Source organism: Serinus canaria, chromosome 3, assembly GCF_022539315.1.
Source record: "Serinus canaria isolate serCan28SL12 chromosome 3, serCan2020, whole genome shotgun sequence".
NCBI classification, from domain to species: Eukaryota; Metazoa; Chordata; class Aves; order Passeriformes; family Fringillidae; genus Serinus; species Serinus canaria.
The window spans coordinates 60861453-60881335 of record NC_066316.1 but is presented as its reverse complement, the minus strand read 5'-3'; the positions used below and the strand labels follow the sequence as shown (position 1 = coordinate 60881335).

The 19883-nt window shown below is 44.6% G+C and overlaps 1 protein-coding gene across 1 annotated transcript in view; it reads left to right on the top strand.

The window, feature by feature from the left end:
- Positions 1 to 1195: 1195 nt before the first annotated feature.
- Positions 1196 to 19883, top strand: part of RSPO3 (R-spondin 3) — a 58941-nt gene continuing 40253 nt past the window's right edge. The window contains exon 1 of the mRNA XM_009092411.3: positions 1196 to 1732. Within this exon, the coding sequence (XP_009090659.1) occupies positions 1636 to 1732 (97 nt within the window). The 5' untranslated portion in view covers positions 1196 to 1635. The remainder of the gene's footprint in view (positions 1733 to 19883) is intronic.

Here is a 19883-nt window from a genome sequence, read left to right as displayed (position 1 = left end):
GAGAGGGACGGCGGGGGGAGAGAGAGTGGGGAAAACAGTTACAAATAAGAGTGGCCGCTCCTCACACCATTGAGGCTCTTGATGCGATCAGCACCGCTTTACACGGCTCACTCTCTCATTCCAGCGATAGGCACCCGAGATAAGAAGGCAAGCGAGAGAGAGCCCAGTGAAGTCGCCAGTTTTACCTTGCATCAACCTCACACTCCCTTTGTAGCCTTCCCCTTCACCCCAAAAGGAAACCCTTGCCGGAGAAAAGAAACGCGATACCCTTCTGTCAAACAGGCTGCCTCGCTTCGCCGAGGTGCAGCCGAGCTGAGCCCTTGCTGCCGGCGCTCTGCTGAGGGTCCCAGCGGTCCCGGGGCGAGAGGCTGCTGTTGGTCACCCCGGGGCTCACGGCTCCGCTCGACCCCAGCCCGGGGCCAGTCCCGTGGGTCGCCTGCCGCCAGCCGGCCGCGGGGACAGGACACGCGGGTTTGCTCTGTTCCTTCCCACCGGAGAAGCCACCCCGGAAAACCCCTGCCCAGTGGGGAAAGGCCACAACGGAGAAAATCCCGAGAGGCTGGAGACCCCTCAGCACCCCACTCCCATCTCCCCACCTCCACTGCGAGCCGGGACGTAAGGGACAAATTCGGGGAAGAGAGGGTGCCGCGCCGTGTCCCCCTCCGCAGGGAAGGGGCCGAGCACCCCGCCCCGTCCCCCCGGCGAGTGGGGGCGCCCCTCCCCACGGAGGGGCCGGGGCACGGGGGGTAGCGGCATCTCCGCCGTGACCCCGGCAAGGCCGGCTGCGGACGGGAGGCGAGCGGAGATGTGCGGGAGGGGGCTGCCAGCGAGGCTGCAGAGCCCCGCCGCCCGCGGGCCCAGCTGCCGGAGGATGCTCGGGCGCCGATGCCCCGAGGGGGCTCTGCCGGGAGCGGGGAGCCTCCTCCCGCCGTGCCGGGGCTCTGGGGCTCGCCTCCTCGCGGCGCGCCCCGCCCCGGGGCCTCTCCCCCGGGGCCCCGCTCAGGAGCAGATCCCGCATGAAGCCCGGGGGCTCCTGGTCTGCGGGCGGGAGAGCCGGGGGGGCCCGGCCCACCTGCGCCCGGCGGCTGGCGGTGCCCGCGGCGCAGAGCGCGGCTGCTCCGGATCGGCGGCGGCGGGGCTGGGTCCTCCCTCTGCCCCCCCGCCGCTCCCGCCCTCGCACACTCCTCTCCCACCGCCATCCATCCATCCGTCCTGTCGGCACCTCGCCCGCCCGGCGCACACACGGGCGCGCACGCACCCCGGCACCCTCACAACATGCTGCCGGCCACCGGCCCGGCATGGACCCCGGCGGCGGCTGCTCGGCTCCTCTCCGCTGCTGACTGCCCTCTGAGGTTTGCGGCAGGTAGCGGGGCAGACTGCTGGAAAGTGCAATAGGAAAAGCGAAGGGGAAGGGAAAGAAAAAAAAAAAAAAAAAAAAAAGGAAGGAAAAAAAAAAGAGGAAAAAAAAAAAAAGGCAAAAGACATCAAGCCGGCCAAGCCCAGCTTTGGATCTCAGTGCAGGTATTTCTGCTGCTGTGTTCATCCCTTGCCGCCTACCACCCCGGTTTATTATTTCTCTTTTTAAGGAAAGAAAAAAAGGAAGAAAAGGAGAAGTCGAACTCTCAAAGGGTTACTATGCAATTGCGACTGATTTCTTGGTTTTTTATCACTTTGAACTTTATGGAATACATTGGCAGCCAGCACGCCTCCAGGGTACGGCGACAGGGAAGAAGTAAGTGCGAAGAGATTTATACTTTGATAACTTCTGGTTCCTCTCGTTGTGCTGTTCACCTGTTCGGGGGGTTCTGTGCCCCCGGTGCCCGGGCGAGTGCGCTGGGAACTAAATCCCGCGTCAGCGGCGCGGCCGAGCGGATTTGCGGGCAGTTTCATTCAACTGGAGGGATGAAAGCGATTTTTGACCTTTCTCTGCTCTTCTTTCTCACCTCACCGGGATGAGCAGCGCGGGCTCTGAGAAGACCTGCGTCTGGTGCTTTACATTTTAATGCCTGGTGAAAGGGAACGTCCTTTCTTAGGTCTTCCCTCTTTCTGAAGGGAAAGGGCGATGACACGACAGGTAACTTTTTGCCGGTATGCCCTAAGCGCCTTTCTCCATCCCGGTCAAGAAGCCCCCTTCCCAAGAGCGGGCAGTCGAGATTATCGCTATAGGTTAAGCCTGGCGTCCGGCAATGCGGAGGGGGGCTGGGGGTGTCGCGGCTCTGTCCGGCCCGTTGGCTTTCAGCCTCCGCTGGCCACTAGTCACCCATTGTCACCTTCCTGGGACCGTGACCCCTGAATTTTTTAAATTTTAAATTTTTTTAATTTTAATCCCATGGGATGAGGCGAGTCCATCCCTTCTGAATTAACCGGCCCCGGTCCATCCCCGCCCGGGTCCTGGGCAGGCGGGGGCCGGGGGGGCGAGATGTAGTGCCCACGGTGCTGGCAGAAGCTCCATGCCCCTTGAGAGGGTTCGAAAGGAGAGCTCCCCGTCATCGGGGAAAAAAGAACAGGGAGGCAGCAGCGAGTCACCCCCTTGGGAAGTCGCTGTCCAGGTCGCGGGGCGCTGCCACGGTCAGGCGGTCTCTGGCTCCGGCGTGCGGGTGCGCTGTGGGCTCGAATCCGCGGTGACACCTCCGGCAGTGCCGCCGGCCGGAGCTCTGCCATGACCCTGCCGCAAGGAGCCGTGGATGAGGCGGGATGCGGCGGCAGAGGCCGCCGGGATGTGCCCCCGACCCGGTCTCGCCACCCCCGCCTGAATCGGACCCGCCGCTGTTTCAGGAGAGGAGGCATTTTCTGCGCATCTACCGCGGAGGGGCTGCCCATGCCTGTCCGCTCTCCCTGACAGCTGCAGACACCGAGGAAATGTCATAAAACACAGCCCCCTGCATTTCATCAGCAAGAAGTAACTGAGTTACTTCCTCAGGGAGGGGAGGTACTGTTATTTTAATTTTCTCCTGCTCAGCATTCGCTCCCTTGCCCTGCTTGGCAAGGCTGGCCCTTGAAAGCCTCCTTTGTATGGTTTGTCTCCTGCAAACAAGTTTTGATTCACCTAAAGTGCCCCTAAAGCGGAGCTGAGGACGAGAGAGACCGGGACTCCAGCCCTCCGATCCCCACGGCCTCACAGCGAGGGAGCACTAAGGGCTAAGTAAAACATGTCAGGGCATCCGGTTTATTATCCTTGGCAAGGGAGGGCTCCGCAGCCTCCACCACCTCCCACCCACTCCTTTAACCCCTGGCGACCGCGGGCCCGCAAGCTGCGGCTGCCCCCCAGCCATAGGTGTGTCCCGACGGGCTCGGCGGAGGCTCAGCCCCGGGCTGGGGGCACGGCAGGGCTCGGGGGGCAGGACGGCCCCGCGGGGCTCGGATCGCGGAGCGGGGCCCCCTCCTCCCGGACTCGCTCCGGCAGGCACCTGGTGCGCGGCGCGCCGGGCCAGCGCCGGGCCGGCGGCGACCTCTGCTGTCCCGTGCCGCGGCGGGCAGCCCGCGGCTGCAGGTGCTCGGCTCCCGCCGCACGGCGCGGCGCGGCTCGGCACGGCTCGGCTCGGCCCGGAGCTGCCCCGCTCTCGGCGGGACAAGGCAGGTCTGCCTCCTGGCCCCGGCCGCTCGCAGCGCTGGGCGCAGGGCGGCCGCCGCTTCCGAGCGGAGGTGCAGACGCTCTGTGCTCTTCCAGGAGAGCGCCGTCCCACCTCGTTCGTCCTCAGGCAACCTGCACAACGGGGCAGCTATCGGGAAATGGGGGCGGAAGTGTTGGCCGGGAATATTTAGCTGGTTGGTACACTGTGGAGAAGGTACCGAGAACTTGCTCAAAGTTTTATGGTTAAAATGCAGGAGTTAAGAGAAATTCAGAGCAGAACAAGTGGCTGGAAAAGCATAGCTAGAAGGTCAGAATGGGAATCTGGCTCGTTATTTTGGCAGGGAAGGCAAAAAGCATTTCAGAACACCTCACCTGGACGTGCTATACATCGTCTACTGGCCAAGGTCTCCAAATCCAGCTGGTTGCAAAACATGGTTTGGCATAAATAGTGGTTACTTAGCTTGAAGCAAAGAATTAGAGAGTGAGTGTTTATGAAAGATTATAAAAGTGATCACTTGCACTAATCACTTTGGCTTTAAAAACCTATGAATCTCTGTTAGTGAATAGTGCAACTTTATTATAATTATAGTGTGCAGATATAAACGGCACCTGTCAAATTATTCTACTGTGTGGAAGACTTTCCCTGGATTTCTGTTTCTTTTGCTCAGATAGTCTCCTTTAGTCACAAATCATATGCACATTTCTCTTTAACCTGCTTATTTTTAAATACAGTACAAATAACTTTCCATCAAGCAGTCGGTGAGCCCATGTTACTTTGTTTTGGTTGTTATCAGAGCCCTCCCCTCCATGTATTATATTGTAGACTCACATATTTTAAAGTAATTATAAAATCTGAACTGGCTAATTTAGAATACACCATGCCAGAGTCCCAGATGGTATAAATTGAAGTTCATTTGTTAAATTATTCCATCAGAAGGATCTGGTCCTGAAGCATTACTTACTTTGTACCTATTACCAAAGTAATTCTTCCTCTGAGAAATGTCTAGTTTGCAATCCTTTTGCTCTTCAAACTCCTACTGAATTTTCTAGCTGGGGAGTCCTGAATTTCTGTCCCATGATCAGTAGTAAAGATATAGTTGGCTGTGGAGAGATAAAACTCCTCTGAAGTCAACAACAAAGTGCAGACAGATGTTTGGGTCCAGAATTAGACATAGAACACAATCAATAAAAATTAAAAGCAAACATACCACTAGCAGAGAAATCTGTGGTTTCATTCTGATAAGAGCAATCAAGATTAACAAAGTTGCTGGTTTGAGTCTTACAAGACAGAGTAATATGCAACTAACTGAGTATAGTCTAGCGTAGCAATAAATAAGAATTTCTGTGTATTGGCCAGTGATTGCAGTTTGCTTAGAAAAAAAAGGACGATCAAGTCAATAGCTCCAAAGTATTTTGGCTCTGCAGACTACTACCAACCCCCGAAACTTAGTCCTGACAGTTATGTACATCTCTCACTGACCTTCTAGTTGACAGAAATGAAGTATTTTTTGCTGCGGGTCCGTGAGTAACCGGCAGACCATTTGCCATGACCCCGTGGACTAGCAGTGAGCCATGGACTAAATTTGGAAATCCAGAACAAGTAAAGTGAGAAAAAATTCTGTATTTCTACTACACTCCTACATTTGTGACTAAAATAATCTGTATGACTTTATGGAAATGTAATTTGGATGTAGAGCTCCCGTGATTATTGGTAGCCCATCAAATTGCCTCCTGCCTTTCAACACAATAGCACGTCCAGGATACCCAGTGCTCCTTCCTTCTCCTTCCTTCCTTCCTTCCTGCCTTCCTGCCTTCCACTGCTCCTCTGTCCATTCCTGCTGATGCGGGACTGCAGGTCTTCTAGCATCTGCTTCTGGTCACAATTACTAGTGGAGGGCTCCATTCTGCAAACACTCTGCATCTCTGGCCTGGTTTGCATACAACTACTTACAAACTCAAAATTCGGGAGGTGTTTAACAGCCCGTTTGTATAGATAGCTATATATTAAAACAAACCGGGAAAATATTGAAACAACACCAACTGGTAAAATTATTTCTTCAGTATTTTTGTACTCTTGAGCAGGGTGTAATTCACATGGAGATAGAATGTCAGGAAGAAAAAAGGAATTAGATTATTCATTAAAATAACACTTCACTGTAGAAGCAATTCTTTTAATAGTTCCCCACCTACACATATTATTGATATCTACATGTATGTTCAGTGTTTGCACATCACAGATGTCAGTACTACAGAGTTGGTATGTAATTTAGATTTTGTTACCAATTTTTAAAAAAAGAAATAATTTTGCATTTCAGTGCAAGTTTTAAGCAGAAGTTAGCCAGGCAAGCAGCCATCAAGCAGCCCCCCTTGGGCAGGACTGAATTACTGCTAGTTCTCTTTCAAAGTGTTTGTATGCTGCTGATAATTTTTTCTCTGATCTCTTCATATTAGCACTGTGAGGGTATATACTTTGATGGTGACAAGTGTGTCTTTTTTTTTTTTTTCTTTTGCAACAAAACTATATTTCTCATCTTTTGGGTGAGAATCTGTCCATTTAGAAATAGATGGTAAAATTCCTATTGCAGTCATTGGAAGCAGAAGTTATTCCATTGAGTTGTTGTAAACTGTGAACATATCTCACTGTAGAGATATCTTAAAAAATTAAATATCAGAAAATCGCTACCAACTGCTGAAAGCTTTAGAAGCATGATAGGGATAGACTGCTTGTGTTATTTTTTAAAAAATAACTTGGTATGTGTGTAAAATCTGCGCCTGATCATACCAGCATATGTGGAACGATAAGTGTTGTTATCCCAAGGGACTAAAGGACATTACTGACCAGTTCCCATTTCATACCTGATATCTGAAAGGGTGATAATTTCAATTTTTTTTTCTATGACCTGCTGAAGACATTTGTTTTACTATGTAAAATTCATGTTAGACTTTAGATACATTTTAGACTTTAAATACATGTTACCACAACTTTTCAAAGACATTGATGTAGGATGATATACATGAAAATATATGTAAAGTCTTATTTCTCTCTGCAGACAGAAAAAATATTGCTATTATTAGTAAGAGGGTTCTAGAGCTTGAACCTGCCTCCTTTACTTTCAGTGGAGAAAGTCCTATGGGCTATGCTAGAGCTGGAATGAGCTTTTTTCTGCAGGACCTCAGGATACACTTTGAGTTTGGAAGAAATCCCATACTAAAGTACTTGTAAAATTGCATGATTCAAATATGTAAAGCCCCTAAAGAGGATAAAACAATGCCTCTTACCTGTCAAAACTATGATGCTTAAGGTGCTTGGAGGCAGTCTCTTTCTTAATCATATGAAAAGCATCACTATTTTACTACTTCCACCTACTGAGCCAACGGAAGCCAAACAAGTTAACTAAGACTAATTTCTTCTTTTGAGCTTTGCCCTTAATGTACCAAGCCTTTGCCAATCTCCATTCTGCTGTTTCTTCTTGCTATAAATTTTTCACTGGAGACTATGGACATTACACCTGATAAAATCTGAGCTGAAGCTCAAAAATCAGACTTACTAATTTTCTCTCAGTTAGCATGCTCATTTTGCTCTCTGGTTTGCAAAGCAAGTGTGCTGGCTGCACCACTGCACTTTATCACTAACATTAACAAGCTGTCTGTCATTTCCTCCTCAATCATTTATAGATAGTGACTACCAATAATACTCCTCCACTGAAACTATGGATGTTCTCAAGAACGATTTTTCCTCTGCAGTGAATTGTCCCTTTTGCTCGAAATTAAATTAGAAGTTGCGAAAGCTTGGTGGAGGAGACATAAAAGCTAATAAAAAAATATTTTTGTCTCACTTCTAATTTTGGAGTCTGAACGACTCAAAATCACATTGCCAATTTTTTTGCCAAAATAATTCTGAACAAAGCAATCTTATCAGATGACAAAAGGCAGCTGAAACCATGTACGTTTTTATACAAAACTCTGTCTGCCATTACCACAAACAATGCTTCAGAAAAAAGCACTCAGAGAACATTTATTCATACAAAATGTGCCATGGCTCTGAAAAAAAAAAAAAAGATGAGAGCTCCAACTCTTTTATAAATAGTTGAATAACTGAGTTTTTGGTGACAACAGAATCATTAAAATTAGATGTTTTGTTATAATAAAATCCAACAGATTTTATTAATGAGTAACCTTATTATTGTTGCTAGTACAGAGCAGTGCGATGAGCAATGCTGCTTAAGGAACGATTGGACTACGGTTGTCCGACAGCCGACTAATGAACATTTCTGTGTGCTGCAGTTTCTAGATTGTGAGCTATCGACCTTGCATTTTAAAATGTTAGTGTTACTTGCTCCTGTAAACAAACATAACAGCCACTGAAGTAAAGGAGCCACAAAACACACCTTGCTCCAGTGTTCCTAGGCAAGAACTCACCTATGGGGAATCAGAGCTGAACTGGGGGAGCCTTTGGCTGTGGCAGTGCCACTGATCTCCTGCCAGCTTGAAGCAGCACCCCAGCCTTGCACTTTGGCTCCACACAATAGAATAATTGGGAGGAATAGGATAAAGGAATGCTTATAGTAGTACTTTTAAATAAAAGTAAAACTCCAAACCACAGGTTTACACCAAGTTCTTGTAGTGCTGCTATAAATTTTATCCTTTCAAGCTTCTTAATGTGTGTCAGTATAACATCCTGATAGGTTTCATGTTAAAAATTGAGAGGTCCTAGATGGGACTTCAGACATTTAATATTTACTGCAGGGTAAAGAAGATCTTGGGTCACTGTAAAATGAAACAGGAGGTCATTTATAGATGTTGGGATAGTAACGATGTGTGATTTCTGTTGCTTCCTGTAAAGGGCAAGAGCAAACACAGAAAGGCTCACATCCAAGCACTGGACATAAGGTGCCTAAGGTGTGTCTGGGACAGGATTTAAATATGAGTTCCTCACCTCCTATAATGCTTAATTTCCCCCTCACCCTTGACACACGGACATTTCTCAGATGCTCTGTCATTTCTAACATGATGTTTTATCTGAACATCGGTCTGTGCTCAGGTCCTTTCATGCAGTGACTGAGATTTTCTTTTAAAGAAAACCTGTGTTAAAAAAATGCAATGAATAAATAGCAACAAATAATAAATGTATCGATGTGAAGTTCCTCCACATGGAGCACACAGTATTGCAGATGATTGCTTACCGACAGTGGAATAAAGTCACACGCATTCCTGCTCCTTACCCAGCCCCCAAGCCCTCATGTTTCCTGTGCAAACTCAAATTGGTGCGAGCGGTGACCTGAGATTACATGCAAATCCAGGTGAAAAAACATCAATTTATTAGACCATATCCGTACAGATGGGCTAGAGTCATGCTATATGGAAGAATTAATTTAGCTTAGGTTTTCCATTCCTGGCCAAATGTTTTAGCAGCTAAGCTTTTGGACGCGTTAAGGGGCAGCAAGGCTGTTGCTCCTTTCATGGTATGTTTCAGAAGAAAAGAGTGAATTCTCCTTTCTTTTGTTAAAGAATGTACTGGTTTCCAGTGCAGTGTAGTAGTGCCAGGGCACCCGAATTCCCTGGACATCCAGGATTTGATACAGTTTCTGACCTCATCTTTTCAGACCAGGTTAAGGCTCCTTTGTTCAGTGTGATAGATTTTCCCCCTTTTGTAGGCACCCAACTTGTCTCATATCTTGCTCAGAGCTCCCAGCTGTACTTTGATGGAGGTGTCAGTGGAGTACATCATGACACAAAGCAGGGATGATTGAAACAGCATAAATCCTCTACCAAGCACCAGCTTACCCACCCCACTTCTCCCCAAACAACTCCCTCGGTACACAGCTTCACTGGTGATAGTGTTTTCATGGAAAGTCACAGCAGAGGTAGGGCTTGAGATATTTTAACTCAGCTTCCCTACAGGGTGAGGCTCTGTTTCAAGGGGAAGGAAGACAAGCTCCTCACGTAAACCAGAATCGTAGCAGCAGCCCACTGGTGGAACAAGATTTCCATTGCATTCCTTGAAAAACTTTTACGAACATCCACATGAACCAGAGCCACTAAAACCCGACACTTTAATATGTTTACAAAGTTTATGTATGTTATCAGCACATGCAATACTCCCAGTAGGATTTATTACAGGTTTCTTTAACAACAACATTTTTTATCATAACAGCTCAACTGGTCAGAGAGAGGTAAACAGCCAGTTTCTCCAGAATGAGCCTCCCACACACACTTGCCCAGCATTATTGAGCTGCTTATTCATGAAGATTACACAAACCAGTGTTGGCAAGTGTTTCATAACCTTGTTTCCTTTTCCTAGAATGTTCATTATTAATTTCACTTTTTCTATGCCACTGAATAATGAGTTGCTATAATGAGTTGTAATATTACTTGATGTTACTGTTGAGGGAAGAGCTAGCCCTCCCAAATAGAAAAGTGGGAGCAAACATGGGAGTCAGAAGATGTTAAGTGCAAGTATTTTGCAAACACATGAGGATGGATGAAGATTCCAGAAAGTTTTAGTATAACACAGAACTAAAAATAATCAGCTGAAATGAGACCTTCTTGTGCTGGGTGTACTGGCCGCAGATGTTCAATAGCAAGATCCTGAAGGCCTGGAAGGCAAATAAATGACATGATTTTGTGTTGTGCAAAAGAAAAAAAAGAAACCCCACTACAGTTTCTGTTTTGCAGTCCAAAATGAAATCACACATTTGTCTCTTGTGTTTATGTTTTATGAAGAGTTGGGCAATTGACAAGTTTCGGAGTTGAGGGCGTATTAAAAGGGAAAGTAAAATTCTGGATGAGAGTGTAGAATTTATAACTTGTGCTATGTCCTAGACAAGTATTTTAAAGATCAAGGCCCCAACTAGGAATGAAATTATTTAAATGTACTTTTTAAGCTATCAATTGAGAAGATTCAGACATGTAAAAATCTGTCAGTAGGATTCAACTTCAAGTGAATGTCAGCAAAAGGGCATCCTCATTGCTGTTTAGGCCATACATTATTTCTGAACAATAGACCAAAGTAATTTTTGAGGAACAGATAAACACAAAAAACAAGTTCCCCTAGACAGATTGTGGACAAAAATATTGCATTTTATCTCCACGGGCATAATTTATTTCTGCTAAAAATATACAAAATCAATATGATTTGAAAGTGTTTATTCTCTTCCATGACTGGGTTCTTTCATCTGAGTAATTAACTAAGATACTAATCCTGCTTTAAAGCCCCAGATTCCTTCAAACATAGAGCAAGTAAGCTGCCACATTACTAGCTCTGAGTTCAGTATATCTAACAAGCAGTGACATATATTATGGTTGTATCATCTCAATCACTCTATGAATGTGAAAATTATGGAGGAAATTTCAAACAGGCTTTTATTTATGAAGTATCTACATATTGTACCTGGATACTCTGCTTAACACGAGTCTTCCCAAGCTTTATGGAGGTTAGAAGCACTGAGTAGGGAGTGATCAGAGTTGGACCATCTGCCAGGAACTGGCTGGCCACAAAGCTGTGAACTGTACCAGTTCAAGATGAGGACAGGCTGCTAGTCACATCTTTCTGAAATCACATCATTTCCAGCTACCCAGTGAGCAGAGAAGTTCATTTCTCCCTCAAGATAAATCACACCTGAGCCCGGATAAAATAGATTATTCAAAAGAGTAGCCTTCTCTTGCATTTCCACACTTTCTTGATTATGTGAGAGAGGAGGATTCTAACTATAGCTACCACTAAAAGACCACCAAGCATTATGAAAGTCAATCCATAATCCTTTTTGAAGCCTTGCATAATTTCTTGAAAAGTAAGTTATTCATCTATGATACTTGCTGGTTGAGCCTTCTAGTTTGGTTCCATGACTGGCTGTGGTTACTTCTGGGAACAGGAAAAAGGGCCTGTGTTTTTCATCTGGAAGTATGCAGAGACCTTGGGCACATCTTGTTCAAAAGAGAACAGTCACAGAAATTGCAGTACTGCATATAAGAGAGTTTATTCAGAAGTAGAATCTTCCATCTCATCTTCCTTAACTCCTACAGAAACATTCTTTGGCTTATATAGTTAATTCTCTGGAACCCCCTGACCCCACAGATGTTGTCCTAGAATTGGAAAAACTCATGCTTATGCATTGTCATCTCTCCCTTCTCCCCTACACATTAATATCTATATCTGTATATATGCATTCTCATACATACACAAAAGTTCACTTCAAAACAAGCAATAATTGAAGTATTTCAACTTTGAGGTTGTCTTAAAATATAGGTGAAATTTGTGCTGATAACCTCAGCTAGAAGTTTTTGACTCCACATGAAGTCCTTTGGTTTGTCTGAAAACTCCATCTCTTCTCCCACGGTTCTTATAATCTCTTTGGTCATGGAAAACAAAATTATTAATTTTATGTAGGTTAAACCAAATGCTAAATTAAAGAACAACAACAACAACAAACAAAAACTGCCCGGGAAGCTTGGTAGGGAACCTTCTTTTCTTTCTGATGAGCTTGGCATGTTTAAAACTGTAACAGAAAGTTATATGGACCCTTCCCTTTTTGGTTATGAAACCTTTCTTGCTTCTCAAATGACCTGTATCACTAGGCTGTGAATTTTACTTAACCACATGGCAGGAAGACAATGCTCCATAGATTATGCTCTGGGCAGGGAAAATTGGTGTTTCCAGTGAAAAGGGTCTTTTCTTGCCTCTGTGACAATGCAGCAGCAGTGCTGCTGATGTTCCTGGGGTTGGCCATGCGTATGTGTTCACTTCTGTAACTGCATCTGGTGTGCATGCAAGGAAAGACAATATTTCTCTCTTTTATCAGCAAACAGAAATGTCACAATCATCAGGCACATGCCATACTAACCCGAGGTTTTCAATTAGAGCCTCTGCATTGTTTTTAATGGAGGATGGTTTAGGCAGAATAGACACGTCACAAAGGTTAAGGGACTGATTCTGCTTCTAGTTACAACTCATGTCAGGAAGCAAGTATCTCACAGAGCCCTGCCAGCATAAAATTTGCATGTGCACTGAATCCAGCCTAAATGTTTATACAGGCTACTAAAAAAACATGATAAGTGGAAGGTTTTTGTTGCCAATCACCAAGAAAAGGAGCAGAAATGCAGTCTGTAATTCACTTTGTGAGTTGGTACAGAACATGAGGGTATTCCACTGTCTTTTGTCAGAGAACTAATGCAATTTGCCAATTAAAAGTGTAGAAGTAATATTTTAATGGCTTTCTCCATGCTGTACTTATTCATTCTGCCCAGCACTGTGTATTCCTGAGCATTTTCCTTCTTTGCCTTCCATTTGTTCCTACATATATTGAACCTGAGCACTATCTCTCAAAGTAGTGCCTGAAGTAATTCACAGAATAAGAACAGTCAGCAGAACAGACTAGCTAAATAAGTGAGAACATGAATGGACACAAAATGTTGCATTTTCTGAAGTTTCAAGTGGTAGAGGAAGTAATAAGTCTAGATCAGCTCCATTAGCCTGCCAGATTTAATACATGTATGATCCATGTCCTTCTCATAATCCATTCAACACATGAACCCAGCCCAAGCCGACTGGAAATGAGAACTAGCAGGTGAATGCATTGAGCCAGAATAGACACCAGAATTCACTTGCAATCATACATACAACATACAGGATGTACCATAATGTGACTTATGTCAAATCAATTTAAAAAAAAATATTTATTTTCTCATAGTCTTAGAAACTTCTGTTTTTCCTTAGTGTCACCCCAAAGAAACATGTTTTTAGTGTTCTCTCATCCTCACCCCCCTGTTTGTCTCTACAAGCAAGTTTCCTCCTCGACACAGTTTTCCCCTTTCGATTACAAATTTTTGCAACTTGCTTTGCTGAGACCAGGGTTTTGGGGAGAAACAGTGGAAAGAGAAAGGATGCCCTTGAGCTGTGGTGCAATGACTTGATGATAGCAGTGGGTTTCTTGGTGAGAGACGAGAAGCAGTGAACAACTTCTTTGATTTACAGGGACAGATTGCAAGAACAAGCCGTGAATCTCTGCATATACAGAAAGATGCGAATCCTTGGAGCCTATGTCAGATATAAGGAAGGATGGGAAGGTTTGCATAGAGTAACAGAATGTAGCCCTAAGGTTTATCAAATGCAAGAATAGGAAATGTGAAGTTTGTTAAGTGGTGAGCTATTCTGAATGCGACAGCTGACATCAAACACGTCCATGGCTGTTTGACCAAGCACAGATATCAAACTGTCCAACCAGTTTGTCTATTGCTCTCCCCTTCAGGGACCAGCAGAAAAAATGCACTGTTTGCAAAAATACTGAGGGGGAGCAAAGCCCCCTCCACAACGTTGTGCTTTTCCCCAGCACTCTATCAGGGATGGTCAAGATGTGTGGCAGGGCAGTTGGCCTCTACTCAGTACAACTTGCAAACAGGAGTTTGTTCAGAAGTAGAATCCTCCTCCTCAGCTGCATTGTTGCAGACTGGATGGGCATCAGAGCTCCTCAGCTGAACTGCAAAGTGCAGCTCTGCTCACTGCACTCTATAAGCAATTCCCAGCTCTTGTAATGCCTGATGGTCCCAACTTTCCCTATGCCAAGCCCTTTCTCCAACACATTTTATTCCTCAGAGCTCTGCACATCTCTATTCTCTCTAGTGACAGGAGTTAAATAATGTCCACAAATGGAAATATCTACTCCTCCTCTTGGCTTGCTGTGGAGCCATAATCCCCCTCCCCCAAAATATTCAGTCTAAGTGGATTTACAGAGTTAGTCTGAAAGTTTCTGAATTAGAAATCCTCTGGTTCAGAGGAGAGTGTGAGCACTGCTGTCTCAACAGGCAGGCCAGGGCTTCTTGCTTCTCTTTAAGATGGACTCTGTCCGATGACGCAGGGGCAGAGGAGGTACCACACCCTGTCCAGCCGGCAGCCTCGTGCTCAGACAGCTCTCTCAGCTGCCAGTTCTTCTTTAAGGTTTTACAATGAAAAATTTCAAACAAACATCAGATGAAAGCAATTTTGAGCCTAAACCACGCGTGGCCAGGTTTGCATTGGTGATTTATTGGTGCAAGTCATCAGCTCCTATTACCTTTTTCTTGAGCCATGCAATTCTCTGGCTTCCAGACATTTCTAGGGCCTGATTCTTTTCCTATTGAAGTTAATGGGAGGTTTTGCCACTGATTTCAATAGGAGGCCTCTAACTTTCCAACCTTTCCAACCTGCCTATAGAGTCTTGAAGTACTTCCAGGTTTCCATCATAGTCTGCGGTTCCCCTCTTTAAGTCAATTGGACATTAACAGATTGCCTGGGTCCACACCTTTGGATAGAGAAAAGCTCCAGATCTGATTCAGTGCTCACTCACACACCAGCTTTATACCCCAGTGGAGTTCCTCCTGATTTATATTGGCAGGAGAGTGAGGTCCAATGTTACTTATGCCTGGGTCATTGCCAGCAGAACACGGAGAGAATTCAAGTCACTTGTTATCCCCTTCCCCACACCTCTCAATCACAGCCTAAATGTATGTACATATATGTGGATATATTAGAATCATCTGGACTCTTTTAAGTTATTTGCCATTGAAACTGACTTTGAATTCAAGTTTTAAAGTTGAAATAACAAAGAAGGAAAAAAGAGTCAGAAGGGAGCCAGCTGCAAGGGTACTCACAATTTTCATCAGTCTACAGGACACTCCTAATAACATATTTTACTACTTTGTAGTGAACTTTCTTTGCTTCTGCCATAAATATATTCCCTATGCTGTAAATGAATAGCTTGCAAGCTCAGTAAAGTTAATATAGAAGAATAAATCTTAACTACCTAATGTCAGGTCAGAAATATAAATCTTATCTAATATGCCAGGTCAGAAGGAAAGAATACTTTTTGCTGAAAATAGCAAATACTTTCCAGTGCAGAGTCGGAACTTATTTTTCTCTTTAAAAAAATGTGCTGCCCCTAATAAGATGGGTTGAACAGTCTCTTTTTAGAATCTCCAAAAGAAAAATAAACACACAGAGCAGAGTTAATTTATAAAATGCTCCAAAGTTTATCTTGGCAGAACAGTTGTAGGCAGTGAGAGTTCTCTCCCTCTCATACATGCATTCATACACACACGCGCAGAGACACACACAGACACACACACACATCTCAAAATTAGGACAGGCCTTTACAATAGCAAATGCTACAGAAAACTTATATGTCTGGGTAAATTCATAGATTCTTGTTCATGCAAGGCTCTCATTTTCGAGCCAATGGAAATTTTTCTAAAGAAAGATAACAGTCCTTGGTGCCTTTTTGTGTAATTACAGACCCGCTGTGTCACAGTGGGGGATAGCAAGACACACAAGTACCTCGTGTTTCAGGCCCTCCTCCCATGTACCAGCACTTCTGCCAGCTGTGAAGCAGTGATGCAGTCACTGTACCCTCCTCCTGCCTGCCCAAGACCCCACTTGTTAGACACAGCTGGACAGCCTGGTGGGTGATCTGCTGGCCAGCAGCTGCTGGCATATAGGTCCTTCCCAGTAGCCACAGGCTCCTACTGCTGCCCATCCTCTTGTTGCTCCTCCACACCTGCCTCACACCACGCACCCTGTTCTCACCAGACCCAAGGTAACTTCAGAGCCTGAGGAGATGAAGGCCACCAAGGGCTTTCTTTCAGTCTCAGGGTATTAACTTCATTTATTTTTAAGTCCGTATCAACGTGTGTCAGGGAGCCACAACAACAGGGAAATATTGCAGGTTCCAGATCTACCAGCCAAGAGATTGTCCAAGAGAACAGCAGGTGCTATGTTGACAACCCCAAACAATTTGGAGCTCCTCCACCTCTTTTAGCAGCCACTGGCCTTTCACACAGTTTATTTACTTCAGTGTCTGCAAAGCAAACAGTCAAACAGTAATTTTCCCCAAGATAAACAAGAATAGAAGCAGTTTTACATGACCGAACCACAACTTGATGCTGGGGTTTGCACAATCCTCCGGACCATTTTGCTCAGTGCCACCAAGCTACTGAATCCAGAACCTGTCTCACTAAAGCCCTGCAGAAGAATGCAACAAGTAGGTTCTCTACTCTCTGCGCGGGAGAGGAAGGGATGGGGAGGGAGCGAGATGCGCGGGAGCGGAGAGGGAGAGGCGCGGAGAGGTGAGGTGAGAAGGAGAGGAGAGGCGAGGGAGAGAGGGCGAGGAGCCGGAGCGGAGCGGGAAAGGCGAGGAGAGGCGTAGGAGGGAGAGGAGAGAGAGGCGCGGCGCGGGAGCGCGAGGCGGGAGCGGCGCGCGCGGAGTGTTTCGGCGTTTCTCTTCTCTTCTCTTTTCTTTCTTCTTCTCGGAGTCTGCTCTTCTCTTCTCTTCTCTCTCTTCTCTTCTCTTCGCTTCTCTTCTCTTCTCGTGCTCGTTCTCTGTCTGCTTTCTCGGCGCTGTCTGCTTCGTTGGCTTCGTTGTCTGGGCTCGGGCCTTGTGTCTTCTCTTGCGCTTCTCTTGCTCGTCTCTTTTCTTTTTCTTGCTTTCTCTGTCTCTTTCTTCTCGTCTCATCCTCCCCTTTCCGTTTGGCTGCTGGGAAGTTGCCAGTAATGTCCAGCATTTGGTCTGACAACTGTTCTACTGTAAATATTTAGAAGAATCCATTAGAGATTAAACAAAGTGTAAGTAACTGCTCCTAAGTGATAGCTCTTATTAATGTTTGCAGCTACAGACTCTTTACAAATGCATATGAAAGTCCCACCTCTAGGCTGCCTGTAAGGAAGGGCAGGACAGAAGGCAGCAACCAGAAAACACAGTGTAATTTGAGTGTCAGTGTGTTATCATTACAAATATCAGCCCAGAGACAGCATTCTGTAGTGTGTACCATGCTTGCAAATTTTCCAGACAGCAACAGGAAGAGTGTGTTACCCTGACCAATGCATTTTAAATGATCCGTATGAAGAGCACTCAGAGTCTCTGTTAAGACGTCTTTGCTATTCTCTGATCTGCCCCAAAAATATAACCTCTCCCTCAAAAAAAAAAAAAAAAAAAAAAAAAAAGAGAGAGAAAAAAGCCCACCAAAAAAACCCAAAGAAAACAAAACAAAAAAAACCCCACCCCCCACAAAAAAACCCAAAATCAAAAAAACCCTAAATCACCAAGTCCCCTTCCACCTCAAAGTGTATCAAGAATTGTCATGTGTTACAGGGGAAAAGACAAGCACTGATCTGGTGGATTTTTTTTTAAACTCCTATTGTATTCCAAAATTATCCTGTTTATACAGTATCTTAAATGTTCCTTGTGCAGTGGGATATTAGTGGCATAGAAAGAATGAACACTAACACTGTTCTGGATCTTATATGAAATACTTAAGAAGTTATTCTAGCAGAAGTCTCTTTCCAGTGGACATAATTTTGAGAACAAAAAATAAATGCTGCTTTTGCAACCAGCTGAGATGAATGAAGATGTACAAACACACCTACCTGTTAGCCAATTTGTTTGCTTAAAAGTGGTTTTCTAGGAACACAGTGAACAGCTGGTATATGTCAATGCATGGGCACACCATAGCAGAGTTTTCTATCATAGCAGAGGTTGGTAAGACAGATTTTTAAAATTTAAATATTCTATTTATTGTCAGTGATCAGTAAGTAGAGTGTGCTGGTTCCAACAGAGAAGGGGTAAAAATTGGATACAAAATTTGACTCCAGTGTCCACCTCGAACAAGTTAAGTCCTGCAAGAGAAAGGCCTGGAGCTTATCCAGACTGCTTATGATGCCTTCCCAGGGTGGAAATGTCTGGCACTCACAACTAATGCATGTAAGGCAGACCTCTTAGCATCATGCCTAGTTTTTGCAGCCACCAGTCTCCTTCCCATTCCTTATCCCCTTACCTTAAATAAAATGCCTGGATAATGTGTCTGGGTTATCCTAGACATCAATCTGGGCTCATTCTTTCAACTCAGTTTCATACTCATATCCAACCTTTCAAAATTAGTCACCATTTCCTATAAGTGACTTTAGATCTCAGCTGGAGAAATCATTAAAAGCAACCTGGACAACTGGGAGGGTTGGGCATGAGCTACTGAGCAGGAATGTGCTGACTTGGTGGGTGTTCCCATCTCTGATCATGGTCACTTACAGAGTTGGTGGCTTCTGTGTCACAGCAGGGAAGAAGGTAGCATGTAAGGGAATTTTTCTTCTCCTGTACCTCTGTGTGTGCATATTATAGGAGTTTCAGAAGGCCAAGCAGAAGAGGTACTCATGCTCTAGAAAAGCTGTAGTGGTCTCTTCAAGAAACAGGAACATTAGTAAGCTAGTGGATTAGACAAATGGCTAAGACGCAGCAAGAGAAAATTACGTGAATTATATTATTATTATTATTATTATTATTATTATTATTATTATTATTATTATTATTATTATTATTATATTTCTTGATATTCTCCCATTCTCCATCCTGCACAAATATATAATGGTAACATCAACAAGTCTCCTACCATCTGTTTTGCTTACACTGATGCCTCTTGATTCAGCTGATATGCTACATAGAAACCTTATTAGACATAAAATTCCAATTTTCTTCATAAGCAACAATGTGGAATTTGTTACAAGGAAATTAAAGTTTATTTAATTTCTGAAATCTCCTGTGAAACAACTAGTTCTCAAATCACAAAGAAAATATTGGATCATCACCTTATATTAGAAATATGGCACTTTTATTTGTTTTTATCTACTATTATTAATTCTCTTTTTTTAACAAAAATGTTAGAATTAGATTGATAAGCATAACAAAACCCACTGTGAGTAAGAAAACTGTGATTTAGCTGATACCATCAAAATGCTAACAAAAGGCTTTCTTGCCAGCATGTGCCCCTAGAGAGGGTCACAGCAGCAAGGGATGTCAGAAGGTGCTCAGCATAAACTCTTGGATCCACTCAATTGTTCCTTTCCCAGGCACAATGTTTATGGCTAAGCTACAGGATGCTTTTTAAAAGATATTTCACTTCTGATTTGTAACATACATGTGACTGAGATTATACTGCCTCCCTGAGACTGCTGCAATGATTTTATCTACCAAGGTTTTCTGAATTTTATCTTAATTAATGCAGTCTCACTGATGCCTATTTCCAACCATCGACTGGTTATATCCTTACTTCCAGTATCATTATAGCATAGATATTTTAGGGGCAATGTTTTGTAACAGACTGCATTTTTTTTTTTTTTTTTTTTTTTTACTGCCTAGACAAAGAACTGCTGTTGTGAAGTGTGCTCAGACAAGGCTGGTTTTTGAGAAAACAGCCCCCTAAGCTAGTTGCAGATTTTACTCTGCTTTTTTATCTCTAAGAGCAGGCTTGACTGAGGCCTCAGCATTTCTGAGGTCACCCCTGTTTGATGCCAGTGAAAGCC